Genomic DNA, 19,923 nt, shown 5'->3' with positions numbered 1-19,923 from the left:
CAAAATACATTTAATATTTAAACAATTCAAACAAAATCTATTTTCCTCGCCGTGGTATGTCAAACATAGCAAATTTCATTGTACATTGTGTATTCCATAAAACGGCCATTTCCAGACATTTTAAGACTAAATGTCCTAAAATAACAATTATACATTGTTAGCAATTATCAAGCTTTTTTTTTTTAAAAAAAAATGTTGACTTCTGACAGCGCGCGTGACTATTTGAAACTCTTTCACATAATGATAATACTAACTAACGTACATACATTTGTACAAAACTTTAATCCAAAACCGATTTGCGACAAGTAAAAATAAGACAGTTCTTTACCAACTAATTTAAGTAAAACAATATGATTTGTCTCTGGTAATGAAAAGTAATAATTGAAAGCAGTTTTTCTCACAGACCTCTAGGTATAATACGGTTATACTCCTGCAAGTTTTTGTTGTCCAATGGCCGGAAACAAGAGGTCATGCCATTGAAGTATGTTATGGTGTGTGTAGGCAAGCCACCGGAAGTTCTAGAAGCATTGCGGCAATTTGTAAATTCACGTATAATATGGCGATGTATACGTAGCCTTGATACAGGAAGTACGTCTATGGTTTTGAGGTGTTGGCGTCGATCATTTAACTGAAGTATAGAGGAAAACTGGACCTGAAAAAGACATTGAAAATTATATAATTAACGTTTTTAATACCATTTACTATTGTCTTGCTGCGTATATGTAACAATGTAAAGATCATAATCAATTTCAAAATATTATCTTGCATTGCTTCACAAAAGCATTAGATAAGTTTAAATATAGCTCGCATAAGATATTCAAGTCCTAGCCAAATGAACGTTTGACATTCGACATTAAAACTTCGCGGAATATCGAGCTATCCAGACATTTGACGTTCAACATTCAATTTTTACGTTTTTTTCAATGGCGCTCATATAATGTTGTTTTTTTAAAAATGCGACTGCCACAATTTTCATTATGGACACAAAGTATATCAATCTATTGTTAAATCCTATTTCTTTTAATTGCTTTTTCCCATACTTGTCAAAGGTCTGAATATTGATGCAATAACAGAACATTTTATTCATTCCATTCTTTTTTATTACCTCCCTTTAAAGCTCTTACTGTAAACATTCATGTGCAGAATTCAAAGTAGCATTTAATTTAATTTAATTTAGCATATTATTATGTATATCATCGATTTGTAAAGCTGTTTCATCTGTTATCAATATAACATTTAAAGCCTTATAGAATTTTAAATATGAGTCACTAAATTTATCGTTTGAATGTCGTGGTAGTTAGTTAATATATTGTATTTACTGAATGACAAGTCATTAGTTAACCGAATGACATGTAGAAAGTGAAAATTTCATAATGGTGAGAAACAAGACAAGTGTGTGAAAAGCAGGCTTGTAGTTGTAAAAGGCAGAATAAATTACTCATTTTTACTAAAGGAATGAATGTCATATTTTTTGTTTTACACACTTGTAAAACCCGAAACCGTAGTACACATATCCGATAACAGCCGTAGATATGTATACGAGGTTTCGGGTTTTGCAAGCGTGTTCAACAAAAAGTATGACATTTATGACTTTTTTATATGTCGATCTACAAATAATTTCACATCTTTGTACTGGCAGTATAAATAAAAAGTTAAAAAAGTAGTCCAACATCGGGAGCAGCACAAAAGTTATCCGAATTAGTGTGTTTTACACACTTGTAAAAAAAATTGTTAGCCGATCAAATTGAAGGAAACGGCCCAAAAATGAAACAGCTGGTAATTAAGCGATGACTGGATTTGACAGAATAGTTGCAATATGAAACAGACGGTACTCCTAAAGTGATCAATGAGTTGAAAAGAAAACAAGTTTCTTGAAACAGTTTGTCTTGTGAGAACAGTAGGGTAGAGGAAACAAATATGAATGCAAGAGAAAAAAAGACGTGACTTGTTGAGCTTATCAGATCAAACCGTAGGAGCGACGCTTTGCGAAAAAAGATGGAGAAATATGTTATGTTCAGAAACTGTTTCCGGTATCCCGACCTACCCTAAATTTTTGGACCGACCCTAAATGTTTTATGGCCTTGGAAATAATTTTTGTTCAACATTTTAACAAAAAGATGCAAAACTGCACTTTTTATGCTTTAATCATGGCCAGTGATGTTAGAAATCAACTTACTGATACTCTAAAGACATAACCCCCTTATTTGTAATCATTTTTTGACAAAAAAAAAAATAGTTTCCGAAAAGTCTCCCTTAATAAAAAAAATTCCAAAAAAAAAAAAAATTCCGACCTACCTACCCTATTGTTTTTGAGCATGTTACCGGAAACAAAGAATTTTTTAAGGCCAAACGGCACTATAGGAGACGCTCAAATCAATCACGAGAACAAGCTACCGGAAATATATTCATCGAATCGACCAACACCGGATGTCGGCCTACACGAGAGTTACCGAGACCTGCCAGACGAGCACTAAGCTGATACAAGGTCAGAGACCACCAATTCAAAAAAGTACAGGGAACTTACTGGGAATGAGGTAAGTGTATACCTGGGAATAAGGTAACGTCTGTGCGTTCTAATTGGTCAGTCATGTAAACAAACCCATGAAGTGATTATTTTTTCAAAATTGATATATTTTCACTGCATTTACAGTATTTTATTGTACATGTTGACAAAATTTGCTACATTTTATGTGTTTTGAAAAAAGTTTTATCAAACGAATTTCTCCCGCCATGTCAATGATGTAAAGAGGGGGTCATCTCATTCACACGAAAATTACTTAAATAAAGTATCACTATTCATATGTTTTTCGTGCGATATTTTGGTAGAACTAAGGTAGTTCTTGAAAAATTTGTAATTAGATATAAATTTTTCGATGTATGGAAGGCCGTACACGCCATAATGTTACAATGTAAGTCTATGGGAAAACAATTGGTGGTCTCTAACCTAAAATAGAGCTAAAACATGACTTTCGTCAGAAGCCGTCACAGGTAATGTAAATGGCCACAAATCTGTTGTAAATGATGTAGAAAGACGTTTTCGTGCAAAAATAAGCGTGAAATTTGAATTTTTGTTAAATTTTGGCCTCTTTTTTAACAGCTATCCCCCATTTTTATCTGAGCTTTAGGGCCAAAAGGGTACATTTTTATCTCTGTAATGTTAGAGAATGATCAAAATTTTTAGACTTTATTTCTATTTTTTTACGGAATGAATCGTTTTTCAGCTTCCAAGTCAAATCAAGTGCAGATAACTGAATTTTTCACGAAAAATTGCAATCTGACGACGACAGGGCCCAAGTCTGGGCATCTAAATCGACAGGGGGTGACCTCAGTAAACTGTCCATATCTTTCTTAAAACTGAACATTTCTTGATGAAACTTTGTAAGACATTTGGTATTGTATCATGTTTCACAATATCTATGTAAAATTGGAAAATATTATATGAAACATTCATCTATAGGTCAGAGACCACAAATTCAAAACAGTATAGGGAACTTACTGGGAATGAGGTAAGTGTATAACTGGGAATAAGGTAACGTCTGTGCGTTCTGATTGGTCAGTCATGTAAACAAACCCAGGAAGTGATTATTTTTTCAAAATTGATATATTTTCACTGCATTTACAGTATTTTATTGTACATTTTGACAATATTTGCTACATTTTATGTGTTTTGAAAAAAAGTTTTATCAAACGAATTTCTCCCGTCATGTCAATGATGTAAACAGGGGGTCATCTCAGTCACTCGAAAATTACTTAAATAAAGTATCACTATTCATATGTTTTTCGTGCGATATTTTGGTAGAACTAAGGTAGTTCTTGAAAAATTTGTAATTAGATATACATGTTACGATGTATGGAAGGTCGTACATAATGTTACAATGTAAGTCTATGGGAAAACAATTGGTCGTCTCTTACCACAAGGCAGTCTAAAAGACAGCTAAATCCCCCGCCAATGCTATTGATAGTGAAAGTATAAACATTTGACCTTTAGCTGTGACCTTCACTTTGAACTGACATGACTGACTCATACATTCTGCACAACGTCTTGATGAGGTGATCATTTGACCCAAGTTTCATGAAAATCCTTCAAGGGAATTAGGAGATAAAGAGCTCAAACCTTTGATCTTGAGTTGTGACCTTGACCTTGAATTGACATGGCTGACTCATGAGTTCTTGATAAGGTGTTCATTTAACCCAAGTTTCATGAAAATCCTTTAAGGGGTTTAGAAGATACAGAGTGGACAAAAAATGGAAGGCTTAAACCTTCCACCCTAAAGTTGTGACCTTGACCTTGAGCCGGCATGGCTGACTCATAAGTTCAGCACATCGCTTTGATGAGGTGATCATTTGACCAAAGTTTTATAAAATTCAAGGGGTTTAAGAGATATTGAGCGGACACAAAATGAAAGTTTAAAACATTTGACCCTGAGTTTTGACCTTGACCTTGAGCCGGTATGGCTGATTGATGAGTTCTGCACATTGCCTTGATGAGATGATCATCTGACCCAAGTTTCGTATGAATCCTTCAAGGGAATTAGGAGCAGGAGGACACAAAATGGAAGGCTTAAACTTTTCACCCTAAGTTTTGACCTTGTCCTTGAGCTGACATGGCTGACTCATAGGTTCTGCACATCCTCTTGATGAGGTGATCATTTGACCCAAGTTTTATTAAATTCCTTCAAGGGGTTTAGGAGATATAGAGCGGACACAAAATGGAAGGCTCAAACCTTTGACCTTGAGTTGTGACCTTGACCTTGAGCTGCCAAGGCTGACTCGTTAGTTCTGCACATCGTCTTCATGATGTGATCATTTGACCCAAGTTTAAAAAATATCCTTCAAGGGGTTTAGGAGATATGGAGCGGACACGAGTGTTACGGACAGACGGACGGACGGAAGGACAGAATGACGAACGGAAGGACAGACGGAGATCATTCCTATAACCCCCACCACTTGTGGCGGGGGATTAATAAAAAGTATAACTATGTTAAAACATACGAACTTGTAAACTAGTGTTGAAACGCGTTCGTGATTAAAAGTACAGAAGATATATAATTTCATAGGCTTTAAATTATGTTATAATAATGTGCATTTACTTTATGAGAAGACACTAAACGACTTTTCAAATACCATATATATTAAATACAGCTGGTATTTTTTAATGTTGATACAGATTGCTTAGATTTAGATACTTATAATTAAAGATATTAGCTCCGCAGTATCAAATGTAAAAGAAATTGTAAAACATTCAATGAATAAGTTACTTCCATAAAATCAGACGCGTACGTAGACATATTCTTAATGAATGTAGTTGTTCTGGTTCAAGTGTGCGTTTGATGTAATATGTCGGATATGCCGAAGTAATTCGCCGGATATGCCTCCTTGATCCAGTAATTCGCCGGATATGCCTCCTTGGTCCAGTAATTCGCCGGATATGCCTCCTTGGTCCAGTAATTCGCCGGATATGTCTCTTCGGTCCGCTTGATTGTAGTCAATATCAATATAGTGCCATTTCTCCGCCTTGTTAAGGTCATTTCTTATGGCAGATATATGCTTTGTTGGTGTTTAATTGAAAAGAGAAATGTCTGCGGATGATTTTAAGCTTTGATTATATTCTTTTCAAGTAGCTGCTTGGTAAAAGTGGAGGACATTTAGTCTTTTAAGGAAATCTTTAAATTTTATCACTGAGAGAAACTCAAGAAAGAATACAAAATATGTATGATGTGTCTGTGATATATACCAAAGAGCAATCTAATTCTTTTACTGGTATATATATTATTTCTAAGTTAAAAGGGACCAGTTTGATGAAAAAACTACAGTAAAGTCACATGTCCTATGAGGTCAATTTAATGGTGCAAAAGGTTTAAATTAATTTTGAACACGGTTTTTCCAATAATACGTGAGAAACGAGCATACATGTCATTCTTTAAATTAAGCGAAATTTGTTAGTTTAAAAAGGGTATAACTATTAAAACAATACAAGCTACAGTGATGTTACAGACATAATATCGACAAAAAAAGCTAGACTTATTAACATGCAACTTGTCCTGTGAGGTCAGTTGTTGATGCAAAATGTGTGTGTGCAGTTTAAAAGCATTTGTTTAAGTCTTAAGAGAAACCTGCATATATGCAGAACTTATATGGTGCATGGTATTGAGACCGACGCCGACGGAAATCAAGCTTAGGTAACTAAACTACTGTAAAGCGGGTTATATTCGCGGAGGTTTAATTTTCGCTATATTCGCGGTCAACATTGATAGCGCAAAATCTAAACTCCGCGATTTTTGTTACCGCCAATATACAGATTTCACCAAGAAAACCGCTCTATTACAAACTTTACTCATCAGCATTATTGACTTGTTTTTTGTTACTTTAAATTGGGTGCGTCAAATTGCAACGTACGGTGTCAGTGCGTGCAGGGGATACATTCACCACCTTCAGTAATATTTCTAGTTTTATATATAAATAGACGTATTTTGAAGAAATAAATATGATAAAAGATCGACTATAATCTTTAACCAAGATAAAACTATGAACATCAAAACTGACACATTGTCGATAATTAATGGCTATTTCATGATCTAACAAAGGAGGATGACACCAGTTGTTGATAAGTTGATGTCATTTTGAAAAATACCATTCGGAGATATTGAAAATTGCTTTCTATCAATTCATAAAAGTATTTAAATTTTGAAAAGGAAATAAATCTAATTTCTATACTGTTACCCATCATGAAAAAAATGGCCGTCTTTCATCATTTCCTTAATTGAAATAATTAAACGCGTTTTACAATTATAAGACCATCACTTAGTCCCTGCGACTATGACCTGGACCACTTTACCTCAAAAATATAAATATTTCGTTTATTGACCACAGACAATTATACAATAAAATTTGACACCAGTGGTCCAAAGTCATTCTCTATTATCGATGTGAAAACATTTTCAATCTCAAGGTCACTGCCAGTGGCACCAGAACAGAAAGAAAATGCCTCTGTACATGTTATACCCTACCCCTAGGTAATCAATGTGAAACCGTTTTCAGTCTCAAGGTCACTGCAATTATGATCTTTGATCTATTAACCCTTTATACAACAGGGGTCACCTTCTGACCACAGGCAATCATCCTTTAAAGTTCTTTATCAAAATGTACGTTTTCAGTCTCAAGAAAATTGCGACATTGACCTTTGACCTATTGACCTTGAAATGTTAAACAAAACGTATCATCTTCTGACCACAGGTAATTATCCTTTGAAATTTGACGCCTATTGGTTATAGTGTTTAAGACTCAGCTGTGACTGAATGTCTTGTAAACACCGGTTCAGTTATCAATGGGAAACCGTTTTCAGTGTCAAGGTCACTGCGACCTTGATCTTTGATCTATTGATATTTAAAACGACTGGGGTCATTTACTGACCACAGGCTATCATCCTATGAAGTCTGAATTCTGTAAGCCGAAGTTATTTTTTTTAGTTACCGATGTGAAACTGTTTTCAGTCTCTGTGACATTGACCTTGGACCTTTTGACCCTTGACTCAACAGGTGCCATTTAATGTATACATGTCATCATCCTATGAAGTCTGACGTCTGTAGGTCAGTCTTTCAACAGTTACAAATGTGAAACCATTTTCAGTTTCAAGGTCACTGCTACCTTTACCTTTGACCTACTGGAGCTTAAAAGAAAAGGGATCTTTTAATGTCCACATGCAATCATCCTGTCAAGTTTGACGCCTGTAGGCCAAAGAATTTTATAGTAACTAACGTGAAACCGTTTTCAGTCTCAAGGTCATTGCGATTATGATTTTTAGCCTATTAACCCTTTATACTACCGGGGTCATCTATTGACCACTGGCAACGATCCTATAAAATGTGTCGCATATAGGTTAAAATCTTTCTCAGTTATTGATCAGGATACGTTTGCAGTCGAAGTTGACTGCGGCCTATAGCTTTGACCTACTGACCCTTAAATACACAGGGTCATCTACTGACCAGAGACACTCATCCTTTAATGTTTGGCACATTTAGGTTAAAATCTTTTCTAGTTATTATTAGGATACGTTTTCAGTTTCAAAATGTCTGCGACCTTGACCTTTGACCTATTGACCGGTAAAACCACAGGGGTCATCTTCTGACCAAAGGCAATTATCCTATAATGTTTGTCGCATGAAGGTTATTTTTTTTCAGTTATTAATCAGGATACGTTTTCAGTATTAAGGTCACTGCGACTTTGACCTTTGACCTATTGTCCTATAAAACTACAGGGGTCATCATCTGACCACACTCACTCTTCCTTTGGCGAATGTAGGTAAACATCTTTTTCAGTTATTAATCAGGATACGTTTTCAGTCTAAAGATGACTGCGACCTTGACCTTTGACCTATCAACCCTTAAATCTACAGGAGTCATCTTTTGACCTTAGTCAACCATTCTATAAAGTTTGGCACAATTATTTATTAAAGATTGAATTCTTTTTTCAGTCATTAGTCAGGATACGTTCTCAGTCTCAAGATGCCTGTGACCTTGACCTTTGACCTACTGATCCTTAAAACTACAGGGGTCATCTTCTGACCACATGCAATCATCCTATAAAGTTTGGTGCATGTAGGTTAAAAACTTTTTCGGCTGTTAATCATGATACTTTTTTCAGTCTATAGGTCACTGTGACCTTGACCTTTGACCTGTTGACCGGTAAAACAACAGGGGTCATCTTCTGAACTCAAACAATTATCCTTAGAAGTTTGACGCCTTTTAGGTTAAATTTTTTTTCAGACTCAACTGAGACTAAGAATTTTTTGTAAGCATCGGGTCAGTTATCAATGGGAAACCATGTTCATTCTCAAGGTCACTGTGACCTTGACCTTTGACCTATTGACCTTTAATACAATAGGGGTTATTTACTGACCACAAGCAATCATCCTATTAAGTCTGACTTCTGTTGGCCAAAGTATTTTTCAGTTATCGATCTAAAACCGTCTTCAGTCTCCAGGTCATTGTGACCTTGACCTTTGACCTTTTGGCCCTTGAAATGACGGGGTCATTGACTGACCACAGACAATCATCCTATGACATCTGACGTATGTTGACCAAAGTGTTTTAGTTATCCATGGTAAAGAGCGTGTAGTTTTCTTTTGTTCTTAATCGGAAAGAGACGGACATACAGACGGACGGACTTTCCTACATATGAATATTTATGTGGCTACTCTTTTGTTCTCTCTATTTTTCTTTTAGCCATGTAAGAGAAAAATAGCCACATAAAAGCCTTACCGAATGAATGACATTAAAGAAAAAGTACAGTTACCTATTGTTCCTATAGCCACCTAAGTATGCAAAAGTGAGCTCGGACAGACAGACAGACGGACGGACCGTCTTCAGTCTCCAGGTCATTGTGACCTTGACCTTTGACCTCTTGACCCTTGAAATGATAGGGGTCATTAACTGACCATAGACAATCATCCTATGACGTCTGACGTATGTTGACCAAAGTGTTTCAGTTATCCATGGTAAAGAGTTTTCTTTTGTTCTTAATCGGAAAGGGATGGACAGACAGACGGACGGACAGACGGATGGTCCGACTAGTAGATGCAGGCCCGGTGTGGTGTGGGAGTGGAGTGGGTTGGGGGCTTATAAAACTTTAAATATACTCCATTTCTCAAGATGTAAAATAATAACTATCGTCAATTTGGGAACAGAGATCAATGAACGATTTCTGTTCTCAAGGAAACATTTTTCACAAAGATGGCCCCTTTTTACATGACGGGGCTCAATTCTATAAAACTGTTAAAAATATATATTTAAGTTTAGAATATAATAAATAAAAGCAAATAAAATAACTTACTTGTATATTAATCCATGTATAAGAACGTCCATCCTTTCCTACGAATTGGCTCCAACAATTAATTTTCCACACGCGACTGTCACTATTTTTAATTATCTACACATATGTATGTCACAAAAATGTTATATGTCTGTGTGTAAAGGTGTAATATGTGTTTTATGAATAATGTTTATATACATTGACACTATATGTCTGAGTTTATATAGTAACTTAACTTTCAACTTTTGTTTCAAACACAAACTCCCAGCTATATCCTCCGGTATAACTCGGAAATTCTGAGATGAGTGTATATATTGTTTAACGTGTTCAAACTCTGTTTCCGGTTCTATCTCACACCTCTCTATTGTTACTGTGACTTTGTGTGAAAGTTTCTCCACTACCTTAACGAGATCACGCAATGTTGAAGCAGACATGTTTACATTCCACAAATAAACACTTTCAATATTCGCCATTTCAGGAGGCAGCGACCTTTCACCTAGATTGATACACGACAACTTCACGTGTTTCACTTGACTATTAACTTTCAATTGTGACACTTTAGGTATCTCGAACAATTCTAACTTCCTTAGATCTGAATGCTGACTAAAATCTAAACTGAAAGTACACGAACGCTTGTGCTCGATACACCGTAAGTGCCACAAACTAATCTCCGTCATTGTTTTTCTGTTTATAATATAATTCAGAAAGTCATTCAGTACATCGTGGCTCATCTCGAAACCTGAGATATAAATTGCTTGTAACAGAGAATTATTCTGTAATGTTTCCAACATTTCACGGCTCCAAGAACCATGTAGAACAGACGATTTAACAGTGACACATTTCGGAGACTTGTCCAACAGTACAGGAAGCTCTGCGTTTTCTTCTTCACCGTAGTAGTATATTTTATTGATCTGGAACAGTTCGTGCAATTCACAACAATCAATAATTTCACGTAAACTACGACCACTGTATGTGTTGATATGTATTGACGCCATGTTGTTTTTATTGTTTACCGCGAGCCGTGCTAAATTTGTAAAGTATTTTTCTTCTTTACAATCTTTACGAAAGAAAAAATATTGGCAGAAAAGTTTGAGTTCCTTATCGCTCGTGTTTTCTTTCATACAAGAAATGTACATGTCTTGTATGTCTTTCAGAGGTTCACAGACCTCATCAGTCGTGGATCTATATTTGCTCGTTGTCTTATCTTCGCTGATAACAGAAAGAAATTCCTGTGATATTGAAGAAATGGTTTCTGCATTCATTCCGCTGATGAAAACAAGCACTGTCGACATATCAAGAATACTTTGCAAACTTTTGCATTTGTTTCGAACAATGTTTTTGACATCACTTTCATTTTGACAGCTAATGCACAATGCACAAAAAAATTCGTGCACAGTTTTGTGTGAAAAAGAAAATTTCGAGATTTGTTTTGTTAGTGTCTTTTCTGTGCTTTGTGTTAATATTCCCGAGTCAAGACTTAATTTCAGAAACTCCGGGGATAGATGTTTCTCTGTCATTGACTGGCTAAACACAAGGGTGTTTTATTTGTTTTCACTGAATAACGTTTCAAATGCTAATTGTCCTAAAGCTTGCAGAAATGTGTAGTGTTCCTTACAATGTTCATGTTCACCGAAGCACTGTGGGATATCACTCTGGGACTGTTCGCGCGACTGTTGCATGTCGGGATATTTTTTAAACGTTCGTTTAAGAAGCAGTTCAACAAATTGACAATATAACTCAGTTCTAGATGCTCCTAGCTCTATTCCATCACACCATAAACACAAAAGATACATAAGTAAGAGCGGAATAGTTTCCAAATCCGAAATACCTCTATCACTGATAGAGCGATCAAAGTCTGGAATGTGATTTTTTATGTCAGTTTTACCACATAACAGTGAGATCACAGTCCTTTTTAAACTTTTAGCAGACGTTTTACTAAGTCCAATAAGTTCCAACTTTCGCTCTATTTCACTTGAACGTATCTTACTAACGCCCAACTTCCACGGTCTAGTTGTTGTGAGAATTGTACATTTCCTCCTAGCTTTCCTGTGTGGAATGTCACTTTTTCCTTGTTTACAGGCAGGTGTTACGTGTGTGAATTCGTCCAAACCATCCAAAATTATCAGACATTTTTCCCTAGAAAGAATGTTTTCAAAATCACTAGTTGAAATAGTGTGTGCTAGATCTTGAATTATTTGTTTTTTGATCATCTCATCAATGTCCCATTCTTCAGAACAATCACGTAAAGACAACAGAAACACAAATTCAAATTTCGACATTGTACTAATATCTCCCTCTTTAAAGTATTTCTTTTCATTTTGAATACATTTTTTGGCTTGACACCACGTCAAAACCAGTCGTTTACTTAATGCTGTTTTCCCAAACCCAGCATCCGCAGTAAGGTAAATTTCATGACATGGTTCATTTTTCTTGTAGAAAACATCATGCAATGACGTAACCTTTGATCTAATTTCTTTGCCACCTCCACGCGTCCTCTGAATTTCCACTGACTCTATGTCTGGCATGACGTAAAACTTAAGGAGAGGCGTGTCATTTTCTTCCATTAAAGGTGACATAGGTAGAGTATGGTGCATTTTCCTGTAGAGACCTATCAAATCTTCCTTCAGGTCTGAAATATAAAAAGAAACGTCGTTTGTTATTTCAAATTCGTGTTTAACAGATTCATTTTCTAGAAGAACACATATACAGCCAGTCTACATAGTTTTTGTGTAAAGGGTAAACATAAGTAAATTGTTGTTGATGTGTAGATTGCAGAGTTTATTATCCTTATCATTATACAGTTGTCCGTCGTCGCTTATTTTTGACTGTAATACTATACAATTATTGCCTTTAAGTGTGGTCGATATGTTGATTTATCGACCTGATAATAGCGATATCTATATAAAATTGACCTATTTCCAATGCCCGCAGCACACATCAGGACCCATTTTAAATGTCTGTAACCTACATTTTCTTGAAGAATATTGTCAGTGCTAAATAAAAATCAAAAGAAAGGTAGGGGTCATGTTTGATGCAAGAAAAATAATTTCAGTTAACACACAAACTGCAAAATCAGCTAAAAGATGAGACCCTGAATTATACTGGGGGTGTATGATCTAAGTTTCCATAAATCTTTTTGTCATGTTGTTAATTCATTATGAAAATGCTACCTACATGTCAAACATAGATCTGTCATGTGATTTCAGCAAAAGAAAACTGCAAAGAAAATAAGGAAAATAGCTCTACAGAGCAAAAAAACTGAGGACTATTTGTCTCCGCCATTATGCGACTACCTTTTTTTTTCGCGCCATTTTCCTATTTAGTGTTTGTATGCCTCGAACGAGGGCGCAGCCCGAGGTTGATATCGCTTTTATCAGGTCGATAATTCCACATATAGACCGAATCTAAAAGGCAACAATTCTATTATAATTATTAAATCCAGCCTACTTTTATAAGTATAAAAAGTAAATACAAATATTTGCAGCCTTTGGTAATTTTTCGTTGTAAATTATGTACGACATCGCATTGTCTTGACGTCAAAGCATTTGTTGTTTACTTATGACGTCACGTTTATTCTTCGACCTCCCGATCCTGATGCACGATCGGTCGATACCACGGTCTAGTATGTATATCAAAATTTCGGATTGTTGACATTTTAACACAGCTTACAATATTAAATCTTATATATGTATGAACCCGTTTACGTTTGTGGCAACGTTAAATTTCGCAACGCCGCTAAATGTCGCAAACACCGTTAAATGTCGCAAGGTTGACGTTAAATGTCGCAACCAACGCTAAATGTCGCAAAATCGTCTGCCGCTAAATGTCGCACCTTTAACGTTAAATGTCGCAAAAAATTGCCCACCGTTATATGTCGCAACACCAACGCTAAATGTCGCCCAGCAAAATATGGTAAGTTAAACAGTCTTTATAACTTAGATATAAGACTGGGTAATGCATGCTTGATTTGGGAAGGGCTGAATTGACCTTTCACTCTAATTTGCACGTTTGCTTTTCAGTGGTTCCGCACCATACATACGTTATATATTTAATATCTAAAGGTTTGAGCACTAACGTGGTACTCGCCACAGTACTAGATTTACTTCAGGTCTGAACTATGTAATTCTATAGAGTCCTGTTTAGCTGATGAGACATTAAGCTCGCGCTCCGTATTGTCGCGCGTTGTATCGCATGTCTTTAGTCGACCTGAATTTCGTTACACAACAAGCCGGGGGCCAGAAATTGTTGATGGAGGATGGGAGGGGGGTGGGGGAGGGCACAAGTTTAAAACTAAAGCGTCACCGGCGACGTGCGGTAGGTATGAGGTTCCTCTGTCCGTATCTGTGGGAAAGTTTTTTATATACAGGTATGAAATGTTGGCCTGTGGTGCATTTTTGTCTATTTGTAGTGGGGCACTCCCCTTATTTTAGGTGGTTAGGGTCTTTTCCCATTGACAATTTTGAAATACAAATATGGAATGCTGGACTTTTATTGCATTTTTTGTTCAAAATTTCGGTGTATGGGAGGGGTTATCCCTGTCATTTTCGAGGGCTCAGGGTCTCTCCCCGGGAAAGTTTGAAAAACAGGTATAAAATGGTTGCCTCTGGTGCATTTTTTCTCTCTTAATTTTAAGGTACTGGCGGGGTACTCTCCCTATTTTAAGGGGTCAAGGGTTCTTCCCCTGGGGAATTTTGAAATATAAGTATAAAATGTTCGCCTCTGGGGCGTTTTGGGTCTACATTATGAGAAAACGTTATTTCCAAAATAGTTGGGTGTAACTTTGATGAGTATAAGTCACTAGTTAGCCGACATGGGTGGGGTTTGGGGTGGGGGAATCGGCTCGGGCAACAATCCAGGCCTGTTACACAACAGGATGTTCAACTACGCGACACGAAGACTGTTTTGTACCAGCTGTAGAAAACGAAGACTTTCTATTAATCAGCCATGGGTTCTATTTTCTTTGTTTGGAGGTTTACATTTAAAGTCATAAGGTAACTATCAAGCTTCAGTGGCGGAGAAAGATCCTATGTGGCCCTCTGTACATATTGTCAAGTAAAGCGGGAATTTTTAAAATTATTTTACTTTTAGTCTCTTAAAATTGTTTGGTTTAGTCTCATTCCCCTCATTATCCTACTTTTCCGCCTACCCACAAATAACCCTCTCTCTCTCTCTCCCCACCCCACTTCAAAAATGTAAATATTTATATTTTCTATTAATTGTCTTGGTGCTGTGTGCCTGTGTCTTAGATTTCTGTGTCGTTATTCACCCCGTCCCCAACCCATACCCAACCCCCACAAACATACAATACTATTACCAAATCGTATTTAGTTAGAAGAAACCTCAGAATATTTCTGTCCTAAAACACTGACCCTATTACAAAATAATTTCACAAATATTTTTCTTGCGTGATTGTTCAAGCAAGGTGTGGAACTCAGGTGAGCGATCTAGGGCCAACAAGGCCCTCTTGTTGCTACACGTAACAGCACTTATCATTAAGATAATTATTTGTATTACATAAACCTGTTATGTTTTCTTCCCTCAAAAAAATATACACAAGGAATTGATAGTCATAGTGTCAAATAGGAAGTGTGACATTTAGCGTTGGTGTTGCGACATATAACGGTGGGCAAATTTTTGCGACATTTAACGTTAAAGGTGCGACATTTAGCGGCAGACGATTTTGCGACATTTAGCGGTGGTTGCGACATTTAACGTCAACCTTGCGACATTTAACGGTGGTTGCGACATTTAGCGGCGTTGCGACATTTAACGTTGCCACAACGTTTACTTAAGTAAAAAGAGATAATAATATTCTCGCTGAAATTGGCGGCACGCTTTCTTATATTTATCGTAATTTCTAAATTATTACTTTATGATTATTTGATTCCAAACCTCATGTTTTTATTTCGATGTAAATGAGATGTGAAACCAAAATTTGTAGTCCTGTTTGGCGCCATATAACCTATACTGTGTTGGTGTGCCGTAAAACCCAAATAAATAAATAAAGACAAAAAAATGCCGGGCTACTTGGCCGCTAGACTGCCAGAATGGAATTTTCATAGTTACGAAAATTTTATGCGTTTCATTTAGCATAAATAAACCATAAATTGTTTTCTTAATTTCTTTTTAAAAGGTATACTGTAATAAGAAGCCGTGCAAATTCTTAATGTATCTCTCTATAAACCTCTCAGTAAGCTTTCTGTGCTTAGTCAGCTTTTATGTTTGTATCCAGAGTTTCTTTTATATTATTCGTATTTTCAAAAGCATTATCTAGAAATAAATAAAATAGCCTGGCAATCCGCTAGCCACTGTAATTGAAAGGTTTTTCGTTATGTACCTTATTGAGCAAAAATAAACCACTAATTTAAATGCTTCTGTTATTAAGTCTACTCTCATAGGCTGCGTTGCAAATTTCAAATGATAAGCAAAGTTCCTTTAGTGGTGTTTTGCGTTTTAACATTCGTATTCGCATTTTCTTTATATTTATCGTATATTCTAATTCATATTTTACAAAAAGTAGGCTAGTCTGCCGGACAACTAGATCGCCATATAGTGCTAGGCCCATGCTAGGCCTATTTGTCGGAAACTTCTGGCGGCCAGATCGCTAGGGCGTCAACTTCTGCAAGATTTAATTGGATACTTTTCATATTTATTTTTGTTCGATTTTTTTTTTTGTCCGAACTAGTTTGAATAAATTAAATTTATGAAAATGAGATATAATGGATTTCGGCGTGTATTGATAGTAAACAGCAGATAAGGTGTAGGTAATCCAGACTAAAAATTGAAATGATTTAAGACCTACACAATGTGAATATTGTATGCTTTTGTACAATGAAGAATTTGATTAAACCTATTTCTCAAAACATAAAATTACAAAAACATACTAGAAAAAGTACTGTCATGTTAGACTTATTTGAACAACTGTTAACTCACGCCAGTTTTCACAGTGATAGTCCATTAGAAATAACAATTCTGATGATGACTTCGCCAAAAGAAAATGTTCTACAGTGCAGATTTAAATGAAACTTTAACAGTTGTAAATCAACATATTTATTTTATACGGTCAAGTAAGATGTATCTGTCCATGTGCTTTTTTTGAGCAGCCGCACAGTTCTAGCGGATAGGATACAAGGAAGTTTAAATGAGTGTGTAAACAGTTTGTATTATTTGAACAGTAGAAATAAAATTTATAATTGTTACATGTACATAGGTAGGCCGGTTTCCTCTTTAGGCTGTATCCTATTTCATAGGCCATATAATAAAGATTTTAAGTCACATCTTTCACAAATCATATTTTTCAAATCGTGAGGAGTGTGAGTGGCAAAATAAGGAGCTTGCACTCAATTAATTTTCTCACACGATTGGAGTCCGAATTTCTATGTGCAATTCGTTAAAGATCGTACATTAACAGTATTCAGTAAACTGACCTCGAAAATCATGTACAGATGGGATGACTATACAAGAATTATGAATAGAAGTCGTTTAAAAGTGCTTATTATAAATGACGGATGTTTCATGATAAATCTGCGTAAATGCATTTGCACATCAGTGCAGGACATTATTTTGCTCGAGCGTTCATTTTTTTCTGAAATTAGATTTCATTTCTATATATCAAATTTCCTAACAACTATAAAACTGTCGGAAGAATGCTTAATCTTCCACTTTTAATAAAGGTGGTTAATCAGATTTTGGTCAACTTTCAGATTTTTTTAAAACTTTACCAACTGATAATTTACACTTATTTGTGTTTATCAAGTTCTTAATACACATCAGATTTTCACTGGAAGAATTTTTAAACTATGATTTTCCTATCCTGGTTGCCAAACCAAGATAGCATTATTTTAGCATAAGTATAAATTTAATAAACATACATTGCCTAAGGAATGTTATGAATATAAGCACTACTGTATTAGAGTTGTAAAAGATTTGCATTGACAAGAACATATTTTGCCAAATTCATTAGAAATGCAAGTTTATAAAATTATTATTACCTCCCTTTGTATATCTTGGTTGCGCAACCCAGATAGATTTAAAATAAATCAATTCCAAAGGTACACTTTGTTTCAAAACTTGCCTTTTGTTTCAGGTAGTTGTAATATTCAAATATATATCAAATGCAAATGTAAAACTAGAAATTATATTGAAATTAAAAGAAATAATCCACTTTTTAAACACTTTTGTATTAAATGGAGATAATTGCAAAATTTCTTAAGAAGTAATAAATCATACATTTCCAATAGGTATCTAACTTTATGTAATGGGTCTTTTTGTTCCTTAAATAAATCTCTAACAGAATATATAAATACTGAAAAATGTCAGAAAATGTTCCTCAAATGTGATTGACCACCTTTAATAGACTGAGTGGATAAAATAATTTGTATCTGTTTAGCAGCCGACATGTCCAAATGACACTGTTTAGTGTAAAAGCAATGCACTTTTCCGATGTTCAGAAGTTAAAAAAAGTGTTTCTTTTTTTTCTATGTTACTTCCTCTATAAAATAAACATACCTTTACTCCAAATTGATTGTTTTAAGAACAAAAATCCTTCGATAAATATTTTTGCTCTGGATCTTCTGACTGATCACGCCACAACTAGCGTCCCAAATGAAATAAACAGCAGATTTATAAATAGCGACGCGTGTCAGGTGTCAAAATCTATGGAAGCATAATACAGACAATGAAACCTGAAATAACTGTTCGAACATTGCGTTCTCGGTTGAAAGACAGTTCTATACTTATCATTTTTATTATATTCGTTCATTTGCTTACAAAACCGCTCTTACATTTTCACAGTATATAAACGAACTGAACCCCAACCGGATCTTGCGAGCATATTTCAGGATCCGATTGACGAAAATAGGTGGGACTATCTAAATAATTATAAACAACTTGTTGCAATGGTGCTGAGGCGGTATGTAAACGATTGTATCATATCAAGAAATACTTTATCCTTCCGGATAAATTCAGTCTTTACCAGCTTTCGTCCTATAATTTACGATAAAACGCTGTACTCTTCTCAACGTGTTACATTTATTTCAACACTCGCCGATTACACAAGGAATTTTATGCATAAAATCGTTTATCTATACCAATACTCGTGTTTAAGGTGTTTTTTTAATGTATTTCCTTTACTAAACCGGCGACATATACCTACCAGGCCATGTTTGTTATGTAGAAAATTATGGAAAGTAAACAAGGCAACTGTTTGAATACTGAACCCGTCTTGCAAATATCAATCTAATGATCTGTACTTCACTTGTGAGTTCACTGAACCATATCTTGCGAGTCACGTAGGGGGATTTCCATTGCCTTTATATCCACCTTCTGTCTTTTATCGTACCGAATGTGAATTTATTGTGTCAACAACAATTATATGGCGCATCTAAAGTTGTTTTCGGGTACTATATGTACTATTAGTAATGTTAAGCATTCAGCTGCACATAGAATGACTGGTTATTGCCTAAACACATCTCTACCTGGCAACAAAAATATTTACATGAAGCTGATAATTAATTATGGAAAGAGAAATTAGATCTTGATACGATATAATAACTACTAGTAACATGTCTCCTCTGCGTTTGCAACAATTGTTCTTTTGTATTTTAGCTCGACGATTCAATGAATAGTCTGAGCTATTCTACTCACGTGTTCATGCATCGTGGTTGATGTTGACGCCGGCGTAATGCTTTGCTTAATGTTTTGCATGAAACTTTATCTCTCCAAGAAAACTGAAGGCATTTGGTAGAAACTACGCACATGTCTTCGGGGTCAACAGTATCTTGCCATCAAGGCCCATAACTCCAGCATTTGATTGACTGATCCCTTTTCTACATAGAAATGCTGGTTAAAGTTTTGCGTGCCACTTCATGTCTTCAGTACTGCTGAAGGTAATTCGTTGAAACGATCGAAGGGCAGTGTCATACCATTATTAACTTTGTCAGGCATATTTACTGAATTACACCGCTTTTTGTAGTTATAAAATATCTATCCGAGATATATTAAAGACTACTACAGGCTTTGTTTGGACGACTTTATTTCAGTTTTTCAGCCAAATGAGATATTTTTCTAGACAAGTCAGTGATGGCACAGCGAAAGTAATGACAGAATCTTCTGGTC

At 35.6% G+C, this 19,923-nt stretch overlaps 1 protein-coding gene across 1 annotated transcript in view; it reads right to left on the bottom strand.

The window, feature by feature from the left end:
* Nucleotides 1-263: 263 nt before the first annotated feature.
* LOC123539757 (uncharacterized) overlaps nucleotides 264-19,923 on the bottom strand; it is a 52,646-nt gene continuing 32,986 nt past the window's right edge. The window contains exons 4-5 of the mRNA XM_053526087.1: nucleotides 9,829-12,436; nucleotides 264-652 (exon numbers count right to left, since the gene is read on the bottom strand). Of these exons, the coding sequence (XP_053382062.1) occupies nucleotides 11,349-12,436 (1,088 nt within the window). The 3' untranslated portion in view covers nucleotides 264-652; nucleotides 9,829-11,348. The remainder of the gene's footprint in view (nucleotides 653-9,828; nucleotides 12,437-19,923) is intronic.

Source organism: Mercenaria mercenaria, chromosome 16, assembly GCF_021730395.1.
Source record: "Mercenaria mercenaria strain notata chromosome 16, MADL_Memer_1, whole genome shotgun sequence".
Taxonomy (NCBI): Eukaryota; Metazoa; Mollusca; class Bivalvia; order Venerida; family Veneridae; genus Mercenaria; species Mercenaria mercenaria.
Note: the sequence above shows the minus strand (reverse complement) of the source record. Positions and strands in the feature narration are given on the sequence as shown.